This window comes from Micromesistius poutassou (assembly GCF_964030765.1).
Source record: "Micromesistius poutassou genome assembly, chromosome: 10".
In the NCBI taxonomy this organism is placed as follows: domain Eukaryota; kingdom Metazoa; phylum Chordata; class Actinopteri; order Gadiformes; family Gadidae; genus Micromesistius; species Micromesistius poutassou.
The window spans coordinates 912428-937427 of record NC_140280.1 but is presented as its reverse complement, the minus strand read 5'-3'; the positions used below and the strand labels follow the sequence as shown (position 1 = coordinate 937427).

General features: G+C 51.0%; 4 protein-coding genes across 5 annotated transcripts in view; 1 reads left to right on the top strand and 3 right to left on the bottom strand.

The window, feature by feature from the left end:
- Window positions 1–6280, top strand: part of LOC311353990 (pleckstrin homology domain-containing family N member 1) — a 10427-nt gene extending 4147 nt beyond the window's left edge. The window contains exons 4-11 of one of the 2 annotated variants that reach the window (XM_084473772.1): window positions 1136–1222; window positions 1491–1578; window positions 1892–2013; window positions 2383–2529; window positions 3097–3183; window positions 3824–3899; window positions 4983–5059; window positions 5525–6280. In XM_084473772.1, the coding sequence (XP_084329898.1) occupies window positions 1136–1222; window positions 1491–1578; window positions 1892–2013; window positions 2383–2529; window positions 3097–3183; window positions 3824–3899; window positions 4983–5059; window positions 5525–5710 (870 nt within the window). In that variant the 3' untranslated portion in view covers window positions 5711–6280. The remainder of the gene's footprint in view (window positions 1–1135; window positions 1223–1490; window positions 1579–1891; window positions 2014–2382; window positions 2530–3096; window positions 3184–3823; window positions 3900–4982; window positions 5060–5524) is intronic. The other variant, XM_084473773.1, reaches the window with a different exon arrangement.
- LOC311353795 (uncharacterized protein) overlaps window positions 1–25000 on the bottom strand; it is a gene marked incomplete at both ends in the record, with an annotated part of 125423 nt that overhangs the window by 36819 nt on the left and 63604 nt on the right. The gene's annotated exons all lie outside the window — the stretch shown is intronic.
- On the bottom strand, window positions 7399–18190 carry arhgef19 (Rho guanine nucleotide exchange factor (GEF) 19; the record flags this gene model as incomplete). The annotated part of the gene is made up of 16 exons (XM_084473597.1): window positions 17864–18190; window positions 17245–17659; window positions 16497–17049; window positions 15657–15782; window positions 15451–15554; window positions 15049–15302; window positions 14477–14637; window positions 13370–13522; window positions 12034–12163; window positions 11434–11508; window positions 11179–11268; window positions 10856–11019; window positions 9900–10058; window positions 9104–9183; window positions 8399–8503; window positions 7399–7553 (listed from the first exon to the last, which is right to left on the bottom strand). The coding sequence occupies exons 1-16, from the start codon at window positions 18173–18175 to the stop codon at window positions 7399–7401; spliced, it is 3036 nt and encodes a 1011-aa protein (XP_084329723.1). The 5' UTR covers window positions 18176–18190.
- ano11 (anoctamin 11) overlaps window positions 18871–25000 on the bottom strand; it is a gene marked incomplete at its 3' end in the record, with an annotated part of 17097 nt that continues 10967 nt past the window's right edge. The window contains exons 16-18 of the mRNA XM_084473596.1: window positions 24016–24031; window positions 19275–19389; window positions 18871–18909 (exon numbers count right to left, since the gene is read on the bottom strand). Of these exons, the coding sequence (XP_084329722.1) occupies window positions 18871–18909; window positions 19275–19389; window positions 24016–24031 (170 nt within the window). The remainder of the gene's footprint in view (window positions 18910–19274; window positions 19390–24015; window positions 24032–25000) is intronic.

Here is a 25000-nt window from a genome sequence, read left to right as displayed (position 1 = left end):
CACAACCCAACTGGTAATTAACTAACATGTCATGAATTGAATGATGAGTGCTGCGTTAAAATACATAATTTAACGTTTGACATCAAACTTTTATGTGCTGAATGGTTGGTTTCATTGAGTTCTCCAAACGATGTGAAACCATCCTACATTTGGTCTCACACACACACACACACACACACACACACACACACACACACACACCTTGGGACCGTCTATTCTCTTATTGTGTTTACCAAGGCAGAACACACACTTTAGGTGCAAGATGCCTGCGGTCAAATAACGTGGAGACATTGTGTGTGTGGAGTTTGCAGGATCAGCTTCTGGTGTTACAGCCAAGAAGACAAATGAAAAGCTTGTCATTTTGCTCAACTCACGGTCGGTTCATGGTCGGTTTAACACTCCGGTAGTGTCAGTGGGGGTTCTAGGGGGGGGCCAGGGGGGGCCAGTGCCCCCGTAACTCTGAGTCCGGCCCCCCCTGTGGCCCCCCCAAACGAGCCAACCCCACCCCCCGTCAAAAATCGCGCCCCCCCATTAAAACCGGTCTAGAATCGAGAAGTGTTAAACCACCCAGAGCGTTTCCTACATCGTCAAGGGAGTCGCTTCCTTCATGTTGTCTCAAGTTGAATCCATGTTTTACTCGTTGGGGTGTTACTTGACTTTGTGCTGAATGCTCTCTCCTCCTCCCGTCTCCTCATCTGCTCCTCTCTGCTCCTCTCTGCTCCTCATCTGCTCCTCTCTGCTCCTCTCTGCTCCTCTCTCCTCCTCTCTGCTCCTCTCTGCCTCCTCATCTGCTCCTCTCTGCTCCTCTCTCCTCCTCTCTGCTCCTCTCTGCCTCCTCATCTGCTCCTCTCTCCTCCTCTCTGCTCCTCTCTCCTCCTCTCTGCTCCTCTCTCCTCCTCCCGTCTCCTCTCTGCTCCTCTCTGCTCCTCTCTCCTCCTCCCGTCTCCTCATCTGCTCCTCTCTGCTCCTCTCTGCTCCTCACGTCTCCTCTCTGCTCCTCATCTGCTCCTCTCTCCTCCTCACGTCTCCTCTCTGCTCCTCATCTGCTCCTCTCTGCTCCTCACGTCTCCTCTCTCCTCCTCTCTGCTCCTCTCTGCTCCTCTCTCCTCCTCCCGTCTCCTCTCTGCTCCACTAGGAGAGGAGTGAACACTTCCTGGTGCTGTTCTCCTTCCACCTGTTGATCCTCTCCGTGGATCACCTCCAGAAGGACTTCGTCTATGAGGTTCCTGTTTCTCTTTATTCCGTTTAACACAGCAGCAGGGTTTACCTTTGATCACAGAGGATCAAACATTTGAGTAAACGTGCATTGCACTATAATCATTGCTGGCAGTCAGACAATGGTGACAGAAGACAGACCAAACAATATATATATATATATATGTATATATATATATGATCTACGATCTATTTAGTAACCAGGAGAACTCGATATAGGCTTCTGTCCACGGTGGAAACAAACCAAACTGGATGTTCTCTCCATGGTGTTGCAGGGCATCCTTCCACTCTCCGGCCTGACCTTCCGACCTCTGTCGTGGGACTCTGACTCCTCACCCTCAGTAGACGGCTTTGAAGTCAGCAGTAAGTCGCCACCACCAGACCAGCAGCCTAAATACCTACTTGTGTATAAAGGAAGGCATTTAGTTACATTTAGTTTCAGTTGGTTTCTAGTTCGTGTTTTACTGTTTTAGCTGTGCCTGCGTGTTCTATTGTAGCCCTGTACAGAACAATCAGATATGATTGTTGTTGTACAGAACAGATCAGATATGTTGAGTGGAAAGCTCCTTATAAATACAACGTGTATTATTCATTGTTAACAACTGCAAGTTCATGTTATAACCCCACCACGGTCCAGGCCCGTTCAGACGTCGTGTTATTTCCGTCGTACTTTCAGGTGCGATGGTGGACCCCAAGGTGTTCATCTGCCCCAGCGCAGCGGAGGTACGCACCTGGATGGACCACCTGGAGTCCACGCCCCGCCCACTCCCCCCCGCCCACGGCCCGCTGTCCTACCTGGTAACACCGCCACGTTTAAACCATTCACAGAGCAGTCCATTCAAATCGCGATAATCCATCCATCCATCCATCTATTAATTGTTTGCGTCGATTATCAAGTACAAATAAAAAAAACATGTGCTGCGTATTCTTGCAGTCTGGTTCAGATGTAAGGTTCAGGGATCATCATAAAAGGAATTGTTTAGTTTTGCCGGCCGCTTGCTGGACAAAGCAAGAGCGTCCGAAAGGCATCACTTTGGAATTTGAACTTTTGACGGCATTCGCTGTAATTGTTATGTTTGATAGACGTCTACCTCAGCTCACCGCAGCCTCCAGCCTCCTGTCCACAGTGAGGCAGCTTGACGGTTTCTCCTCTCGTCCGCCCTACAGTTACCCTGCGATGAGCTTTGGAAAAGAGAGCAGTTGAAGAAGTTCTTACTCCAAGCGGTGATCCGCGGCTGGGAGGGAACGCCCGTCCACCGCATGGGAGATCCAGCCTTCATATCCACCGTCCGTATCATGAACACACACAGACAGGTAGCAACGCATGTCTGTATTATGAACACACACAGACAGGTAGCAACACATGTCTGCATCATGAACACACAGACAGGTAGCAACGCATGTCTGTATCATGAACACACACAGACAGGTAGCAACGCATGTCTGCATCATGAACACACACAGACAGGTAGCAACGCATGTCTGCATCATGAACACACACAGACAGGTAGCAACGCATGTCTGTATCATGAACACACACAGACAGGTCACCACAGATTTCTTCATTATGAACACACACAGACAGGTAACTATTCCTATCACATCGGATATTTCACGATGAATCCAAATCAAGTCAACATTTAGAGGTTTTGAAGGGCCAAACCACAACATTACATGATTTATTATACTATTAATACAGGTGTTCATAATCAATGCATTGACAGCAGCTTGGGTTCCGAGTGCCTTGTCACCGAGCGGCTGTTGTTAAGTACAGGTGAGCGGTTGGTTCAGAGACGGGCCTAGGAGAACAACAGCCAGACGTCTGCATGTGATCCTGTGAGTCAGGCTCACCGTGACTAACGCGTCTCTCTGGCCCTGCAGGGCGTCACAGAGAGGCTTATGGTTCTCTACCCACTAGACGTGCTGCTGCTGTCGGTGGACAACAACAGGATCTCCATTACGTATGAGGTAACCCGGGAGCCTGCAGTCCTGTACACAGTCCAGTACTGGGTAGTACACAGAGGCAGAAACTCTGGGGGGGAGGCGGGACATAGCCTGGGCCGGAAACCAGAAACCGCAAGGGGCGGAGTTACGTCTAGTTTCCTGTTTCCTTACGGATATGTTTTCCGCCGAAGAGAAACTTAAACTAAGTCTGATTTGTGAGACTATTGTATATGAAAGGTACACAACAGAACACAACAGTACTAAACTACCACCAACTAGTCACCATCCAAAGACAAACGGCATCTGGAACTATTCCAGCCGTTCAGACCTATTCATCAACAACCCAGAGATTTGAGGTAGCTCAGCAGGTAGAGCGGGTCGGCTGGTAACCACAAGGTTGCTGGTTCGATCCCCGGCTCCTCCTCCTCCTAGCGGAGTGTGGAGGTGTCCCTGAGCGAGACGCCCTCACCCTGACTGCTCCCTGACCCGCTGGCTGCTGTCGCCCTGCGTGGTCGACTCCGCCGTCGGTGTGTGAATGTGTGCGTGAATGAACGGGTGAATGTCAGTCAACACTGTGAAGCTCTTTGGATAAAAGCGCTTTATATAAATGAGGACCGTTTACCATTTGAGCCGTAGACGACCCTGACCTGGTGTGTCCTGACAGGGCAGGGTGGCCAGACGCACCGTCCAGGTGGTGGACCGCTCCGTCATCACGGGGCGGCTGGAGTTTGAGTTGAAAGGTAACCTCCTCGACCGCGTTCTGAACCTGAAGTAGACTAACGATTAATGTTAACGTCTTCACACACACATTCTCCTGGTATGTCGGTGGGTGTGATGGAGGAAGTGGAATACAGTTGAAAATAATACATGGAAACAAAACACAACTGTAAATAAGTATTGAGTGAACAATCTGAGAATAATACATACCTAACACAATATACATATAAAAAATATATATATATATATAAAAGTCAAAGATGCACGCTACCACCCAGTCTGAACAACAACAGGTTGAACTCTCTAGACCCACAACCACGGCCACCCAGCTTTATGGTGCCTTCTATTTGTCCACCCGACTCGATCTGCGAGTCGGATTTCCGAGTTACGAACCGGAAGTTGCAAATAGCACGCCCCCCCGAGGTCGGAAAAACGACTCGTCAACTCGTCTGAACTCAGAGGACCCCGAGTTCAGTAACAAAGACGGCTACTCCGAGCATCACATGTAGTAAACATTGTGGTTTTCTACTATTTTAAGCACTTGTGTTTTTGTTGTAACCAAATGAAGAAGTCGTACACATAGCACTGTATACTGTTACCTACAGGCATGTCGTTACAGTCTTATTATGTGTTAAATACCGCATATTTTGTAGCTTGTGCCGCTGAAATTGGCTAGAGACGCTCCATGTTGCTATGACAACAACGCCGATTCTTGAGCAGAAAGCAGAGCTCCGACTCGTCTTGTTGTGTTGCCAAATAGAAGGAAAAACACGGAGGTCACTCGTTTTACGAGACGGATGTGACGTCACACCCGAGCTGCAAGTCGCGATTACGAGACAAATAGAAGGCACCATTAGACCGTTGACAGAAGTTAGCCGACATGTTAGTCCACATGTTAGCCCACGAGAAACGTCCTCCGCCAGCAGCCGACCACCGACCACGGGGTCCGGCCCACCGGGGCCCGACGCGGCGTTGTGATTGGCCGGTTGGTTGGTGTTTGTTGGGGGCGGTGGGCTGAGCACCTGATGACGCGGAGCGGGGCGGAGTGCAGAAGGTGTGAGGGGAGGAGGTGATGATGATGATGACAGGCTGTTGGTGGTTTGCAGGGGAGCTGCTGGAGCCCTTGCAGATGTCGTGCACGTGTCTCCAGGACCTCCACACCTGGCTGTTCCTCCTCAAAGCGGTACGGCGGCGTTCCCGATGCTTTGTTTGAACAGCTGGATTAGCTCGTCCCACTGACGAGCTAATCCAGCTGTTGGTGGTTGGTGGTGATGATTGGAGTTAATCAGTTTAGCAGTTAAGCCTTCATTTATGTATATGTGTTTATAAGTATATGTATATAAGATATATACATATACTTATAACACTTATAACATATACACGTATATGTATATAAGTGTTTGATCCGTTGAGAAGTGGGTAGATCAACCCCATCCTACTTACAATGATATACTTACAAAGTGCATTACGTAAAATCCCTCTAGCGTATCCTACTCTTGCCCCGGGCATTCTTGAAATGATTTCATCGCTGCTGTTTTACTTTGTCACGAATTGACGTTGTAAACCTACCAGAGGCCACAACAACAACAACAGTACTCATGATCTAGATCGTGATCCCCATGGTCTGTATTCTGTGATCCCACCCCAGCCAAAGAAGGCCAGCCCAGAGTGGGGGTCTCACCGCTACAAGGGCCCTCTTCCACTGCTGCCCCAGCTCCCCAGGAACCACAACAACAAGACGTGTCCAGACGTGATGGTCAAGGCCGACCACCGCTGGCACCACCCCAGAGGAACGCCCGTGGACAACGGCATGCACAGCAGCCGCGTGTTCTAGCAGGAGGAAGTCTCTGGAGGAGGACGCGCGCTCCAAGCCCCCGCTGGAGAAACGCTCAGGAACTCTCAGGGTTGTAAGGGACCTGTTTCACCTAGCGGCCATATTGGTTGGTTGGGTGGTTTATTTTGGAGACCATGACAACTCAGTGTGTTGCTGTTAGTTCTGCATTCCGTCTCCCCACCACGTCCCCAGTTGAGTTGTCGTGGTTTCCCCCCCCCAGACTCTAGACTAGAGCGAAGGTTTACTCTCCCAGCTGACCCAGAGGGCCGCTGGGTGAAAGGGGTTCGTCTAACGAGGTGAAGAAGATGCATTTATTTCCGTATGAGGAGATGACGTTAACCGTACGACTTTTCTCATGTTTCGAGAAAACAGACAAGAATCCTATTCTGTATCTTAAGTGTTTACACAACATCTAGAATGGAGCAGTTGTTAGCCTTTAGTATTTGAGAACAAAACTCTAAAATGAGTTTGTAGTTTTTTTTATTCCATTCAATGTGTGTTCAATGAACCAATCAGACCAAACACAAAATAAAGAGAAAATACTTTTGTTTATTTCATCAAGATGTACAGTGTTTTGCAATACAGTACAAAGACAGTGTATGATAGAAATGTAATTGTTATTGATTTTGTATTAAAATGTATGCTGATATAAATAACCATCAAAAAGCTATGGAGGCATTTTTCTCTTCTTTATACATTTGGCGTAGTAGTACGTAGGCTACATCTAAAGGATGTAAACTCCTCTTCTCCATAGATACGACCCAGCTATTGGAGTATAAATACACATGCTGCAAAAGCAAAACCATTAAATTAGAACAAACAGCTTATAGGAAGGGAATGGATTTATAAACATGTGCCGTTGGAATATAGCTTTCATACTAATGACGATTATGAATCGTTCAGAACAATATGCCTTGTGCCAAAAGCGTCCAACTTGGGGACCACCTGGGATTAGAGAATCGGGGAAATCGCCAGGGATAATTTCATCGGGAACTTGCAGGCCGCTTCAGTGCGTTGTGTGGTCTAAAAATGAATGATTGAAGTAATCTAGGAAGATCAGAATGATGGGATCACTCACAGTTGAGAATCTTTGCAGCATATGAGGACACATCTGGTTGAGTCGTGGGACTCAGCAACAGTGGTGCTTCCTAGTGCCAAATTGCTGTGTGATGTTACAAAAACGAATGCAGTGCAGATAACTGAAGTTAAAGCAATTTAACTTTTTTTGGGGCCAATTTTGAAGATGGACTTTTTTTTTTTTCACAAAATGTTCTGAATCCGATTTCTCTAAAAAAAAAGAAACGCAATCATTGCCAGCATGAACAAAGACATCGAAGGGACTTCTTCGACAGACAGGCTGGCTTATAGTGTCTCGTAATATGTGTACTAGAGCAAGTCAAAAACAGTGTCATAATTACGTCTGTATCGGGAGTTCATTCACAGCCAGTGTGCAAGAAAAAGTCGAATCAGAGCGACACAAATACACGATAACCAAAACCGCAAAGATAGAAAAAAATACCTCTGCTCTCTTGGTTTAGCACCTGCACCAGGGACACCAGGGCCTCCTGTCGACGGTGTCGTGAACCAGGGGTCAGGCGACCGCAGGCGGCGGCGGCCCACAGGCCTCCAGCCCGCCCCCTCCCCCCCCCGCCGCCGCCCCCCCCCCCCTCCACCGCGCCGCCGGCCCCCTACTGACCCCCCTGCAGTTTCTGCGTGACACACTTGATGCGGATGTTCTCTCGGAGGTTGCGCAGACGTGCGCTGCGGCTCGTGATTTCCTCCACGTACGTTTTGGGGAACCAGCCCCGTTCCCCATCGGACAGACGGATCCCCTCCACCCAGCCTGGGGAAGAACCAGCCCCCCCACAGATGCTGTTAGCACGCTCTAGCACTCTGTAGCACTCTCTAGCACTCTGTATCACTCTCTAGCACGCTCTAGCACTCTCTAGCACTCTCTAGCACTCTGTAGCACTCTCTAGCACTCTCTAGCACTCTGTAGCACTCTCTAGAACTCTCTAGCACTCTGTAGCACGCTCTAGCACTCTGTAGCACTCTCTAGAACTCTCTAGCACTCTCTAGCACTCTCTAGAACTCTCTAGAACTCTCTAGCACTCTCTAGAACTCTCTAGCACTCTCTAGCACTCTCTAGAACTCTCTAGCACTCTCTAGAACTCTCTAGCACTCTCTAGCACTCTCTAGAACTCTCTAGAACTCTCTAGCACTCTCTAGCACTCTCTAGAACTCTCTAGCACTCTCTAGCACTCTCTAGAACTCTCTAGCACTCTCTAGCACGCTCTGTTCTGTTTGCAATGGTTACTTTTGTACATAGCGTTAGCCTCATAGCACAATGGCCTCAGTCATATTTTCAGGTTCATCTTGTATTTAGTGTAAGAAATGCCTCAAGTCTAACAGATGACTGAAGCAGATAGTGGTGATGGGATGTAAAAGGCACTCTTAACCTAAGGCACTCACTTAGGTTAGGTAAGATATCACAATTTGGCCAAAATAAGATTTTTTTTGTGAGAATTAAAAAATGTTCAATCGCATACAATTTTAAACGTCACCCAAAAACAAATGTACATTTAAAATCCGTAAGAAGTTAAAAATGTTTATGTTTTTTTTTAAATGTACATTTGTTTCATGGTCCGTGAAGTGAACTGCTGCACGCTGGACTGAGCTGAGCCTCACCGTCTCCCGTGATGTTGGTGGCCTGCAGCACGTCGGCCTTCTCCAGCGTCAGCTCGTCGTGCTCCTGGCCCTGGTAGCTCCGGATGCACTGGACCTGGGACAGGTCTGCAGGGGGGGGGGGAGGGGGGGAGACCGGGGGGGTCAACGGACACCAGCGTTGTGCAAGTTCACACTTCACGTGAACTAGTTCAAGTTCAGTTCATTGACTGTTTTTTTTAGAAACTTTTAGAAGAAAAACAGTTGGAGTGAGTATTCTGTGCTTATCTTTTAAAATGAATCCTCTCCATTACCTGCTGTCCATCACTACGATCTCAGATTGTCGTGGATATTATTTGTACACATTGTTTCATTCATCACAACTAAGGCAGTAACTCTATTTAATAAACACATCATCTGGACCTAAGCGTCAATTCAGAACGTCACAAAATCTGAACTAGTTCAAGTTCAAGTTCTTTAGTTAAAAATAATATTTTCAAGTTCAAGTTCTTTAGTTAAAAAACAATATTTTTAACTAAAGAACTTGAACTAATTAAAGTTCAAGTTCATTTTTCTATGAACTTTGAACTGAACGTAACATAATATGTTAAGCAGAAAAATGAACTTGTTCAATGAACTAGTTCTTTTGAACTAGTTCAGTTCATGCACAACACTGACGGACACGGGGGGGGGGGGGGGGGGGCGACCTTCGTTCGGACCCCCACTGACCTTCGTTCTCACAGGCCTGCTCCTTGTCCTCCAGGGGGTGGGATGGGAACATGGCTGTGATCCACCTCTGCTTCCCGCTCCTGGGGTCACATGACCGCAACGGGAGAGAGAGAGCCACTGGTTAAAGATTCAGCCGCGTTGGGCGCCCCGGTGGCGCATACCATATATAGTCCTAATCGCAGAGACCCAGGATCGAATCCGACCTGGGTCATTTACTGCATGTCCTCCCCTCTGTCTTCCACACTTTCCTCTCTGTCTCTCTCTATAATAAAGCTGAAAAATGCAAAAAATTAATCTTTAAAGATTCAGCCGCACCACAGGACACGACGGGGGGGGGGGGAACACAGCGGAGATGAATCACTGGAATCAGACCGTAGGATGTCCGTCAATGATGGGGTTAGTGTGACAGATTAAAACGTCGTTCTTTGTTTAAACCATCAGAAAAAGGACATAGCGATGTAGTGTAGCTACACCTCCAGCCACTAGGGGCTGCTAGTGGACACGACAGCAACAACGCAGAGCAACACTTCTTCATCACGTTATCTGGTTTGAAATGAATGAGCTTGTCTTATCATTGCAGCCAATTTCGGAGGAATTGGTTTCTTGGGTTCTTCGTCGCTACACAGGGGTGAGCATCGGGATGAAGACGAAGTCGATGACGAAACACCTTCGGAGATCGGGACCAATCGGGACCTTTGAGAAGCTCTCAAAGCTCCCTTTGTGCTCTGAACACATCTGTCACCGTTTAAAAGTGGCCGACTTTTCTGGGGGCAACCAGAGTGCAGTTCAAACTCACTCCGTGAGAGCCTTGAGCAGGATCTGGTGCTTGGGCTGCTGCCCCCCGCACAGCTGCAGGTGGAAGATGAAGCCGGAGATGCCCTGCAGCTTCTGGCTGAGGTCCTTCACTTTCAGCTCTCCTATCTTGGCGTGGACAAACACCACGAACTTCCACGTGCTGCGGAGAGGGGAGCAGAGGAGCAGGGGGAGCTGTGACACGCAGTGGACACCAGGGGGCGCTGTGACACGCAGTGAAACAACAGGGGGCGCTGTGACATGCAGTGAACACCAGGGGGGCGCTGTGACACACAGTGAACACCAGGGGGAGCTGTGACATGCAGTGTCACAGTTATGGTTATTTTCTTCACAGGACAATGTGCCTCTAAACAAAATTAACAAATAAATGATTACATGAATAAATAAATATATGAATGAATACATTAAGTAATTAATATTATAACAAATAAAATGTCTGAATTTATACATAAAAACCCTGATCATCTAATTTCTAATAATACAAATAATAACAGATTCATCCAGAAACCCTTTTCAAACTCTGTCTGTCTGTCTGTCTGTCTGTCTGTCTGTCTGTCTGTCTGTCTGTCTGTCTGTCTGTCTGTCTGTCTGTCTGTCTGTCTGTCTGTCTGTCTGTCTGTCTGTCTGTCTGTCTGTCTGTCTGTCTGTCTGTCTGTCTGTCTGTCTGTCTGTCTCTCTCTCTCTCTCTCTCTCTCTCTCTCTCTCTCTCTCTCTCTGTCTCTGTCTCTGTCTCTCTCTCTCTCTCTCTCTCTCTCTCTCTCTCTCTCTCTCTCTCTCTCTCTCTCTCTCCCCTCTCTCTCCCCCCTCTCTCCCCCCCCTCTCCCCGTCTGTCTGTCTCTCTCCCCGTCTGTCTGTCTGTCCGTCTCTCTCTCTCTCTCTCTCCCCCTCTCTCTCCCCCCGTCTGTCTGTCTGTCCGTCTCTCTCTCTGTGTGTACTCACTCCTTGCGTCTGGAGAGCAGCAGACAGTCGTTGAAGAGGTGCAGGTACACGGGCTTGGTGGGCAGCTTCAGCTTGGAGCCTGAGATGCTCATGGTGTGGGTGTCCACCTCCAGCAGCTCCCCGTGCTTCACCAGCCAGCGGGACTGGGAGATGAGAGGGAAGATCTGTCCGGAGGGCAGAGAGAGGAGAGCGCGTCCCGGTTAGGAGGTTAGGAGGTTAGGTTAGGACGGCCCCCGCTGCTTCGTCAGCAACACGTCTGCACAGGCGGCGACGCCGACCAGAGACAAAGACGCTACACCGCCCAAAACCAAAACACTTCACACCTTGCTCTCGAAATGGATTTTCTTGTTGAGGTGAATGAGTTCCTCCATCCGCTTCATCGACTGCACGCTGCAATTGCACTCCTTGATGATCTTCGGAATAAGATGAAATAAGATTAGATTTTTTTTAGTTTCATTGAATAACATATCAGATACTAAGTACAGTATAAGCTCTGATATCAGTGTGTGTCCAGTGACGGCTAACGTATTCTTGAATGATTATTCAGATGACTGTCGTTATTGTGTGTGCGGCGATACCTTCTTCAGCTCGTTGAAAGCTTTCGTGGCCGTGTCCTCGTCTCTAGAGCCCGGAGTCGTCCTCTTTAGAATATTCTGGAAAAATATGTTTGGATAAACTTTAAACTTTTTATATTTATATATAAATCGTTTTAAAAATAAATTAGAAGTAAGCAAATGCATACAAAGATTTTCTTCTTTTTTTTTCTTTTTGTATATATATATAATCGTTGACATCCCTATCTAGTTAATCATCAAGCCTTTTCCAGCTACCTCCTCCTCAGAAGAAGAAAAAGGGTTAAAAAAAATCCTGGACCTGAACCTAAAAAAACAGATTTGGCAGCAGGGGCCCGGCCTGGATCAGAGCTGGGCCTGGATCAGAGCCCCGCCCCCCAGCGTGAGGGCGGAGGGCTGACACTGAGGCTCCTTGAGGCTCCTTGAGGCTCACTGAGGCTCCTTGAGGCTCCCTGAGGCTCACTGAGGCTCACTGAGGCTCCTTGAGGCTCACTGAGGCTCCTTGAGGCTCCTTGAGGCTCCCTGAGGCTCCTTGAGGCTCACTGAGGCTCCTTGAGGCTCCTTGAGGCTCACTGAGGCCTGAGGCCTCTCGCTGAGGCTGCGTACCTCCACCAGCATCTTGAGGCGTGTGATCCTCTGGAAGGGCAGGATGAGGAAGGAGGTGAGAGGCAGCCTCTGGCACACCGCGTCCTCCTCCAGACGGGCCAAGATTCCCGGGAAGCGAGCGTTCTCCAGCCTGGGGGAGGAAGCCACAGGAGATAAGAACGTGTTATATAATGATCGTAGATTACAGATAATTGTTAAATGGAATCCATACTAATGTTGGGCGGTCCTTGTAATTTCCATAAAATAATGACATAAACATGTACATGCACATATATTCTGCATTTATTTATTGTAATGATCTCTCTGCCGTTGCCCATACAAAGCCCTGAGTCGTCTGCTGTTCAAACTGGGCTTTATAAATAAAACGGATTGAAAATAGATTGACACGTCCGTGTTGTTATGTGATGTTGTTATGACAACACTTATCCTCATCTGTAGATGGGTGATGGACTCTGCGTTCACTGCCTTTTAGGAGTAGAGTTAAATAGTCAATGTGTCAATGTCAATTTATTTATATAGCGCATTTACAGACGGCTTAGCCGCACCAAAGTGCTTCACAATAAAGTGCAATTAGTAAATACAGGAAGGCACAAAAACAAAAAGGACTACAGTTCAAATAAATTAAGAAATGCAGAAAAAGAGAACATTTAAAACTAAACACTGGCGCATAAAGGGAGACACTAGCCAAAGGCAAATAGTGTCTGGGTGGCCTGTGATTACATTTGAATCTTGTCCTGGTAAACGCAACCAGACTGTAATCGTGATCGAAAAACCAGCCCGAAAACCAGCCCTCAGTCCTCGCAGACCGCCTGAGAGCGAGACAGACGTCCATAATTAATTGAATTTATAAAGCGCTTTTCTAGACACTCAAAGCGCTTTACAGTGAAGGGGAGGACCTCACTAACCACCACCGGTGTGTGTAGCACCCACTGGGTGATGCACGGCAGCCAGTCGGCGGCAGAACGCTCACCACACACCAGCTGGAGGTGGAGAGTGAGGGAGTTAATGAATCAGCCAATCATACAGCGGGGGTGATTAGGGGTCAGGTTGAATGAGCCTGATTGGTCAGTCTGACCCAGGACACCGGGGGGGTCCCCTACTCTTTTGTGATAAGTGCCCTGGGATCTTTTATGACCTCAGTGAGTCGGGACCTCGGTTTTACGTCTCCTCCGAAGGACGGCCATGGCGACACCGCGGGTACGGGGCTGATCTGCGTGTGAGCGTGTACACACAACGTGTGAGCGTGTACACACAACGTGTACAGCGGCTTTTACGAACGCGGACTATAGACCAGGTGTTTGTGTCGTCACGGTGCACACGGGGAGGCCCGGCTTACAGCAGCCGCTGGTAGGTCTGCTCCTGGTAGGCCTGGTTGGTGACGTAGGGCAGGTAGACCCGGCGCAGCGCCGGGCCGTGGTCCAGCACGATGTCGCACACGTCGAAGCGCAGGATGTCCTGCTCCAGGCGCCGCTCCAGGGCCTGCAGGAACCTGGAGGGAGGGACGGAGGATCAGGACGCGTGGGGGACAGTAAGTAAGACAGTAAGTAAGTAAGTAAGTAAGTAAGTAAGTAAGTAAGTAAGTAAGTAAGTAAGCACATTTACACACAGCATACACTGACCAAAGTGCTGTACAATGTCAATAAATAAAAACAAATAGTAAAAAGAAAAGAAATATATATATGTGTATATATATATATATATAATACAATAAAATACAACAATACAATTGGACCAGAAGTCCTCATATGAATACAGAACACAATACAGTGGTAGACAACGGTGGTAATGTCGTACACACATCAGAGAACAACAAGTGGAAGACGTTCATCGGGGCTGCAGGTGAGATCTGAGCGTTGTAGAGCAGAAGAGAGTAAAGAACTAGGGCTGCTCGATTATGGACAAAAAAATCATAATCATGATTATTTTGGTCAATATTGAAATCTCGATTATTCAAACGATTATTTTGAAAACATGATGCATTTATTCATAATTTCTCTCCAAAAAAAACACTTTGTAAATGAGAACTTCGAAATTTCCCCTTAAAAATATACACAGAATGGTCAAATAGAAAATAAAGTCCAGATATGAATCCAGCTGTTCTGCAACAGTTTCAACTCGATTATATTAGTTTGGTGATCGTTTGAAATCGAAATCGAAATTCGATTAATCGCCCAGCCCTAGCAAGAACATAAACTTTGCACCCTTCCCCTCAACAGGTATTCTCACAGCCTCATTTCACCTCCTAACAGCTGACGGATGGCGATGCCGTTTGGATCAAATGAGAACCAAACTGTAGTGACTAAATCTTATCGACAACTCCTTCAATGGCTTCAATGAAATGCTAAAAAAAACATTCCCGGCGACCTCTGTGAAGAGGAGAGAGGTCGAGAGGGAGGGCGACCACAGCGTCACAACACAGCGGCGGCCGTCGCGTTCACTTCACCTCTCACTGACATCTTTGACTTCGGGCAGCTTGGAGAAGAGCCACTGCTTGTCCTGCACGCCCAGGCACTCGGCCAGCTCCGGGGACGTCATGAAGTGGTCCACCGCGATGCTCAGACTGCGGATGTACGACGCCTCCGACGTCACCAGCTCAAACTTGGCCTGCGTTCAAAAAGGAAATGAAAAAAGAAAGAATTGGGGTTTTTGAATAAAGATTGGGATGTTAGGGGGGGGGGGCGCCCCGGTGGCGCAAGACGGGCTAAGACGCGTACCATATATTAGGCACGGTCCTAATCGCAGAGACCCAGGATCGAATCCGACCTGGGTCATTTACTGCATGTCTCTGTCTCTCTCTATAATAAAGCTAAAAAATAAATCTTAAAAAAAAAAGATTGAGATGTTCAGGGTCTAGTTGTGAGAAAGGAGCTGAACCCTGAATCCTGTGAAATGTGACACGCAACCGAAATGAAAGTTAGTTAACGCATGAACATATCACGGCCATCCTTGGGCCACAGGGCAAATGAATCAAACTAAAAAACGAATTTGTCCTTTGAACGTCCCTTGAGCGTTCACCTCTTGCAGTTTCCTCTCCTCGTTGCTGAAGTTGTCCAGCTGGCCGCTGGTGCGGACGTCGGGGATGTCCTGCCACAGGGCGAAGGCGGAGCCCCGCGACGAGCGGAAGGAGCTGGAGGGAGACAGGTTGGAGGGAGACGGGCAGCCGTCCGACCCCTCTCCCTTCAGCTCCTCCTCAGGGCCCGGCTCCTTCCCCTGCTGCCTCTGGATCTCCCGGTTGATGGCCACGTCGCTGTACTCCTGGTACAGGATGGCTGGAGGAGGAGGGGCGGCGACAGACAGACAGACAGACAGACAGACAGACAGACAGACAGACAACAGCGACGGTCAGGAGCTGAACGAGGAAAGGACGCTGGAAGGCGAGCGTTGGGGAGTGTGAGTGCGACGGCTCGTGTGACGTACAGCTCGGCAGGAACCGCGATAAGCGCTTGGAGCTGGCCACCGTGGACGGCGTGCCCAAGTCCTCCTCGATGGACTTCTTTCGCATCCTGTTGGGAATCGTCGTGCTGTAGAGGGAGAAAAAAAAACACCGAATCAGATGCACCGTTCCCATGTTTTACAGACGGTGATTCGTGCTTCCACTGGTTTGCCCTTTGCACGTGACCCACCCCAGCTTGGTGCTCCAGCGCTGCAGCAGCATGCCGGGGTCCGCGTTGGCCGGGGAGGGCGGGGCCCCCACGGGCCCCTGAGGAGCGCTGTCGCCGGGGCCCCCCGGGCTGCGCTGCCTCGCGGTGCTCTTGGCTGGAGACAGGCCCACAGAGAGAGGGGGTCAAGGTGAAGGCACGTGGACAAAAGTATTCATATTTACTCCGACTTTCATTCTCAGGGCGCGCTCACACCGGGCCGTCTGTACCCGGGTACGTCTGCCCCCTAGAGTCTAGATGGTTTGGCGTTAGTGTGAGCGCGCCGTCCGTACTCCAGTAGTACAGCTCAGCTCCGTGGCCTCAGTACACGTCACAGGAGAGGTGTGCTCAGGCCACGGTACACATGCTAGTGAGCCGACACCTGAGCTGGATGACAACAGAGAAAAGAGGCAACCGTTGCCTAGTGTGAGCACAGGCCAGCGGCACAGTGGGGGGTGGGGGGCAATCGTACTGGAGTTACGGTACTGGGACACTTTGCCCAGTGTGAGTGCGCCCTCAGAGAGATTTTAAGCAGTTTTCTGTGCTCCAGCATCACTGACAATCGGAATGACTTCCATAGCTAGTGACACGTCTGAATTAAAAGAGCGACGGAAAACATTTACTTAAAAGAAAACGGAGGGACTGCGTCCACCCCTGCCCGAGTACAGCCCGCTTCGGATGAATGAAAATGACACGGTAACGCCAAATGAGTGAGTGAGTGAAAGATAACGGGTTACTCGGCTTGTAGCTGCATCCTGGGGGGGGGGGTCTAGAGTTATGTCACTTGGGTTTGACTTCCTGCCCTGCCTCCCAACAGCTACTTACGGTCTGGGTGGGGCGGCGGGGGGGGGGGGGCAGCAGCCGGGGCTCTGTCTGTCCCTGGAGGCGACCCGGGCAGACAGAGACTTCCCCAGCTTCAGGGCGAAGGAGCCCTTCCTCTGGGACAGCTGCAGTCTGGAGATGAGCTCCGACGCCGAGAAGCGCCGGTGCTCGTGGTCCACCTGGCGCGACGGGGGCAAAGAGTTCCGCCCCGCGGTGGGGGGGGTCAACGCGCCCTCCGCCGGCCCGCAGCCCTCCAGGGAGCCCGCCGGATCCGGGTCCTCCTCCTCCGTGATGTGAAGGGGCTCGTCCGGCGCGTCGAAGGCGTCCGGGCCGTCGGCGGAGCGGCGGGGGGGGGCGGGGGCGTCCACAGCAGCCTCGGGCCGCGGAGGAGGAGGAGGACGGTGACGGCTTCCTGTCTCCGGCGGAGGAGAGGCTTCACTCGGGTCCTCCTCTAGAAAGCAACGAAAGGTCCCTGGGAAGATGTAGTCCCCGTCCACCGGGCTGCCCAGAGACTCGTCGCTTGTGCTGTCTGGTGAATAAACGCGCATCTTTCGCCCTGGAAGAAAAGAGAGAGCGACACGTGTGTTAGGTGTTAGGTGTTGCGTGTAAGAGTTAAGTGTAAGTAAGTACCCTGACGATGTAACCAGCCGGGACATCACCGCCGCCTCGGGGTGGCTCATGTTTGTCATTCCTGTGAAGGCGATGCGTACATATCTTCTGTCCTAACGGATCATGGATGCTCAGAACTCACGGATGCTCTTCTCCCTCAGGGAGCCCTGTGACAGCCGTCTCTGGGGCTGACTCGACTCCGGGCTCTGGCAGCCGGAGCCCTCGGGGGCCGAGGCGGGGTGGGCGGGGGAGGAGGGGGTCAGACGCCCCTCTGCACGGGGCCCACCGCCGGGCCCCGTGCCGAGGGAGGAGGCCAGCGGGACCGGCAGGGGCAGGCTGAGGGCCGTCTGCAGGGGGCGGCGGCACCCCCCCCGGGTCACAGCCGGCGGCCGCTCCGTCTCTCTCTCGTCGTCCGTCGACGTCTCTGTGATGACGACGGCGCCACCGGCGCGCCCGTTGAGCTCGTCTCCGCACTCCGGAGGCGTGGAGCCCACGGTGCTCCGGAGATCCAGCAGGGAGCGTTTGAGTCCGTTGAGGGGGGCCAGGGGGGTGGAGAGGGGGGCCAGGGCGGTGGAGAGGGGGGCCAGCGGGGCGGAGAGGGGGGGGGCCAGGGCAGTGGAGAGGGGGGCCAGGGGGGCGGAGAGGGGGGGGGCCAGGGCGGTGGAGAGGGGGGCCAGCGGGGCGGTGGAGAGGGGGGCCAGCGGGGCGGTGGAGAGGGGGGGGGCCAGCGGGGCGGTGGAGAGGGGGGGGGCCAGCGGGGCGGTGGAGAGGGGGGCGGTGTCCTGCGTCTCCCCGCCGGGCCGGGCGCCGCCCGGGGGGGGGCCGTGGAGCCTGGCGGTCAGCGGCTGCTGCAGCTCGATGAAGGCCAGCGTCTCCTGCCGGCACACGGCCACGTGCTTCTGGTGGCACGGCCGCACACACAGGGGCCTGCCGTCGCGGCCCTCGCCCAGGGCCTGGGCGTCGCCGGAGCCCGGGATCCACATGGCTCCGGGGTCCTCCACTCGGCGGTGGAAGGCGTTGACGTGGCGCTGGAAGTCAGGAAGAAGAGGGGCGAGTCCATACCCGGGTAGCATGGCCGAAGGAAGTCATGGGTGCTGCTGGGAGGGAGAGACACGGTGAGACGGGAACGCACGGTGAGAGGAGAGCGTGTACAGGATGTCGTTTCAAGCAGACTTAAGCCGTTTCTCAATTCGCGTTCTCGTGTGTACTCGTGTACTTGTGTTCTCGGTAAACGTCATCAGTGGTGGCCCCAAGCACTGTTCCAATTCCAAGTACGCGAGAACGCGAGTACTGTCGTAAAACCCGTGTGTGTTCTCGATGCGTTCTCGATGAGGCCGTTCCACCGAGGACGCATCGGAGGTGACTCGTGTGGACTTGGGACCGTTAAATATCCCAGGATGCATCATCGAGTCCGCTGCTGTTCCAGTCGCAGAGTGCGTACTCGCGTTCTCGGAAGTCTGTACTTGAAAGTCCGGACTTGCCAAGTACGTACTTCCAAGTCCGCGAGTACGTAGTCCGCGTACTTGGTATTGAGAAACGGCAATAAATAGTCTCCTGTTTTAATACCTTTCTTACCCTGAATGCACCTTGTTTCTTGTTTATCAAATTATTCTCAAACTGGAACATTACAACGTCGGCGTGTAAATGCTCAAATGTGTTCAGAATGTAAACCCCCGTTTGTCAATAGACCAGTGCGTCAGTAGTATGTCCCGTAATGTCCAGGAATACTTTTCTAGTTTTAGGTGGAGGAGGGAAATACGTTGTTGGCTCAGACTCCCCACAGCTTACACACGAGGATCATGACCGACTGGAATGTTCCAGATGGGGATAAAGCTATAGCTGCCTCCATGTTTCTTTTTGCCATTACAGCAGCAGGCCACTTATCTGGCAATTTGATACGGGCGACTGGACAGAACCCGGTCTTAGCAGCTTGGCTTAGTGTCACCAGAGGATTCCCTGGACCTGTTCAAGTGTTGCACAGTAGCAACCAGTTAAACAGAACAGAGGACCCATTGTTAATATACTATAGGCTGCGGTGTACAGGAACCACGCAAACACTGGAACCACGTTACACAGTACAGGAACCACGCTGACACAGTACAGGAACCACGCTACACACACAGGAACCACGCTGACACAGGAACCACGTTACACACACAGGAACCACGTTACACAGTACAGGAACCACGCTGACACAGGAACCACGTTACACAGTACAGGAACCACGTTACACAGTACAGGAACCACGCTGACACAGTACAGGAACCACGCAAACACTGGAACCACGCTACACAGTACAGGAACCACGCTAACACTGGAACCACGTTACACAGTACAGGAACCACGCTAACACTGGAACCACGCTAACACAGGAACCACGCTAACACAGGAACCACGCTAACACTGGAACCACGCTAACACACGCTAACACTGGAACCACGCTAACACAGGAACCACGCTAACACTGGAACCACGCTAACACAGGAACCACGCTAACACAGGAACCACGCTAACACTGGAACCACGCTAACACACGCTAACACTGGAACCACGCTAACACAGGAACCACGCTAACACTGGAACCACGCTAACACACGCTAACACTGGAACCACGCTAACACAGGAACCACGCTAACACTGGAACCACGCTAACACAGGAACCACGCTAACACAGGAACCACGCTAACACACGCTAACACTGGAACCACGCTAACACTGGAACCACGCTAACACACGCTAACACAGGAACCACGCTAACACACGCTAACACTGGAACCACGCTAACACTGGAACCACGCTAACACAGGAACCACGCTAACACTGGAACCACGCTGACACTGGAACCACGCTAACACAGGAACCACGCTAACACTGGAACCACGCTAACACTGGAACCACGCTCACACACGCTAACACTGGAACCACGCTAACACTGGAACCACGCTAACACTGGAACCACGCTAACACTGGAACCACGCTAACACTGGAACCACGCTAACACTGGAACCACGCTAACACTGGAACCACGCTAACACTGGAACCACGCTAACACACGCTAACACAGGAACCACGCTAACACTGGAACCACGCTAACACACGCTAACACAGGAACCACGCTAACACACGCTAACACTGGAACCACGCTAACACTGGAACCACGCTAACACAGGAACCACGCTAACACTGGAACCACGCTGACACTGGAACCACGCTAACACAGGAACCACGCTAACACTGGAACCACGCTAACACTGGAACCACGCTCACACACGCTAACACTGGAACCACGCTAACACTGGAACCACGCTAACACTGGAACCACGCTAACACTGGAACCACGCTAACACTGGAACCACGCTAACACTGGAACCACGCTAACACTGGAACCACGCTAACACTGGAACCACGCTAACACACGCTAACACAGGAACCACGCTAACACTGGAACCACGCTAACACACGCTAACACTGGAACCACGCTAACACTGGAACCACGCTAACACACGCTAACACTGGAACCACGCTAACACACGCTAACACAGGAACCACGCTAACACTGGAACCACGCTAACACAGGAACCACGCTAACACTAGAACCACGCTAACACACGCTAACACAGGAACCACGCTAACACTGGAACCACGCTGACACTGGAACCACGCTAACACTGGAACCACGCTAACACTGGAACCACGCTAACACTGGAACCACGCTAACACACGCTAACACAGGAACCACGCTAACACACGCTAACACTGGAACCACACTAACACACGCTAACACAGGAACCACGCTAACACACGCTAACACTGGAACCACGCTAACACAGGAACCACGCTAACACACGCTAACACTGGAACCACGCTAACACAGGAACCACGCTAACACACGCTAACACAGGAACCACGCTAACACAGGAACCACGCTAACACTGGAACCACGCTAACACACGCTAACACAGGAACCACGCTAACACACGCTAACACTGGAACCACGCTAACACAGGAACCACGCTAACACACGCTAACACAGGAACCACGCTAACACACGCTAACACTGGAACCACGCTAACACAGGAACCACGCTAACACAGGAACCACGCTAACACACGCTAACACTGGAACCACGCTAACACAGGAACCACGCTAACACAGGAACCACGCTAACACACGCTAACACAGGAACCACGCTAACACACGCTAACACAGGAACCACGCTAACACACGCTAACACAGGAACCACGCTAACACAGGAACCACGCTAACACTGGAACCACGCTAACACAGGAACCACGCTGACACTGGAACCACGCTAACACAGGAACCACGCTAACACTGGAACCACGCTAACACACACTAACACTGGAACCACGCTAACACAGGAACCACGCTAACACAGGAACCACGCTAACACACGCTAACACAGGAACCACGCTAACACAGGAACCACGCTAACACTGGAACCACGCTAACACAGGAACCACGCTGACACTGGAACCACGCTAACACACGCTAACACTGGAACCACGCTAACACTGGAACCACGCTAACACTGGAACCACGCTAACACTGGAACCACGCTAACACACGCTAACACTGGAACCACGCTAACACTGGAACCACGCTAACACTGGAACCACGCTAACACTGGAACCACGCTAACACTGGAACCACGCTAACACTGGAACCACGCTAACACACGCTAACACTGGAACCACGCTAACACTGGAACCACGCTAACACTGGAACCACGCTAACACTGGAACCACTCTAACACTGGAACCACGCTAACACTGGAACCACGCTAACACTGGAACCACGCTAACACTGGAACCACGCTAACACTGGAACCACGCTAACACACGCTAACACTGGAACCACGCTAACACTGGAACCACGCTAACACTGGAACCACGCTAACACTGGAACCACGCTAACACACGCTAACACTGGAACCACGCTAACACTGGAACCACGCTAACACACGCTAACACTGGAACCACGCTAACACTGGAACCACGCTAACACTGGAACCACGCTAACACAGGAACCACGCTAACACTGGAACCACGCTAACACTGGAACCACGCTAACACACGCTAACACTGGAACCACGCTAACACTGGAACCACGCTAACACTGGAACCACGCTAACACTGGAACCACGCTAACACTGGAACCACGCTAACACACGCTAACACTGGAACCACGCTAACACTGGAACCACGCTAACACTGGAACCACGCTAACACTGGAACCACGCTAACACAGGAACCACGCTAACACTGGAACCACGCTAACACTGGAACCACGCTAACACACGCTAACACTGGAACCACGCTAACACACGCTAACACTGGAATCACGCTAACACTGGAACCACGCTAACACTGGAACCACGCTAACACTGGAACCACGCTAACACTGGAACCACGCTAACACTGGAACCACGCTAACACTGGAACCACGCTAACACACGCTAACACAGGAACCACGCTGACACTGGAACCACACTAACACTGGAACCACGCTAACACACGCTAACACTGGAACCACGCTAACACACGCTAACACATGAATCCTTCTTTTAACGTGACACCAATTTTTAAAACTGAGCTGACGACTCAAACATGAACACATTCGGCACGTGCACGTGACACCCCTGTTAGTGTTCATAAACTCAACCACCGTGCACACCCGCACAGATGTGCACACACACACACACACACACGCACACACACGTCTGGCGTAGTGTGTCTCCTGAGCTGAGCTGTGTCTTCCTGCTCTAATTAAAGGCTGAGCCACAGACGGCTCCTAGTCCCTGTATTTATATATCTATCTCCATCCTGCCCCCCCCCCCGAACACACACACACACACACACACACACACACACACACACACACACACACACACACACACACACACACACACACACACACACACACACACACACACACACACAGGGAGCACGGCTAAATAAATACACACTTCAACAGAGAGAGAGAGAGAGAGAGAGAGAGAGAGAGAGAGAGCGAGCGAGAGCACACCTGTGCTCTACACTCATTCCACTCTTGTCTTTCCTCGGTTTGTTTAACAGGCCAGCAGGTAGATCGACTTTTTTTTTGAGAAAAGTGACAGAGTGAGAGGCAGCAGCGCTGGCGTTTGCCGTGAAAAACCTGACATGCTGTTTAAAGAAGAAGAAGAAGAAGAAGAAGCAGCAGCAGCCCCACCGGAGACAGGCCAGGCTCTGCCTCCTCCTCTAGCTGCTTCCTGTGCACATAATCCTCCTGGCTGAAGTTAAACACCAGGTAACGCAGAATGTCAGCGCCCCGCCAGCCCCGCCAGCCCCGCTGCGGCCGCTGCACACCACAGCCTCCACACCCCACCTCACAGGCCCGGCACGCACCCTCCACCCTCCACCCTCCACCCTCCACCCTCCACCGCCCGCCGCCGCCGCGCCAACATTGCATGTGCAGGTGTACAGGCACGCGCACGCACGCACACACACGCATGCGCACGCACACGGACGCACAAGCACGCACACACACACACTTGTAGATATAATACACACACGTCCATATCCACACACACACACAAACTTGTAGATACAATACAGACACACACGCACGCATGTACACACACACACTTGTAGATATAATACACACACGTCCATATCCACACACACACACACACACACACACACAAACTTGTAGATACAATACAGACACACACGCACGCATGTACACACACACACACACACACACACGTAGACACAATACACAAACATACAGCCACACACACACACACACACACACACACTAGGGCAGGCACAAATGGTTATCTGTTCCCTGCGGTGGACAAAGGCTGCCTTTATGGACGTGACTCCGGCCAGATTCTAGGTGCACTGGATACCTGAGAGCTTTGGGAACTGCAGCGCGCACACGGATCCAAATAGACTCACTTAAAGGGATCCCATTCTATAGAATGACTGCCCGGTTTAATATACGCGTACACGCAGCTGTCCTCATCCTGACTCACTGACTCACTGCTTCTTCTCCCAGCAGCACCTGCTGCTGTACCTACCTGGTCAGCGCTCCATGTCGAGGTGAAGAAGAGTCATCTCTCTATCGAGACGACGTTGCAGAGCAGCGTCGTGATAATATCACAATAATAACACCCTCACCGCAACACGCTCCGAATCCCAAGTCGAGCGCATTCCTCGTGCCGATAACAATTATATCACGCCGTCAAAAAGAAAAAGAAAAAAGAGAGCCGTCTATTTGGAAGACTTATAATTTCCCTTGTCGTGCAGGGGGTTATTTCTCAGTGTTATGGACTTTGCTGCCAGCGTTTGTCCCTGTAATTTCTCTAAGACGGCGTGTCTGCGTGAAGCGGTTAATGAATAGCCCGCTGACATCTCTTTTTATGGCGGCGCGATACTACACACATTTTTCATTGTCTTATTGTTTTTCCTGAATATCTTTTGGGCTCAGAGTTTGATCCCGTTAATTGTCTGTGTGAGCTCAATATAAGAATGAAACCCAGCGCTGAGTCAGCAGCGAGCGAGGCCCAAACTTGCGTAATCACATAATTAACTCGCGTCTTGTTTGATGCCTGCCGAGGGCAAAACAAAAGGTGGAACAGGGTCTTCACTGTTACATCTGTTTGTGGTTGACGTCTTCCTAATCCGTTGACTTAATGTCGAAAGTTCATAACGCTAAACTAAATGTTTCCAGGGTTCATTCGGGGGAAACAACGCTCTTCCCTATTTATTGTTCAGGGCCATTGTGTTTATGTACGCAGGGCCCGTCCTAAAAGTACAGGAATGCTTCAATAAAAAGTATTGCTGCAGTCCAATGTGTGCAGGAGCCTGTCTGCTTGGGGCATGTGCATGTGT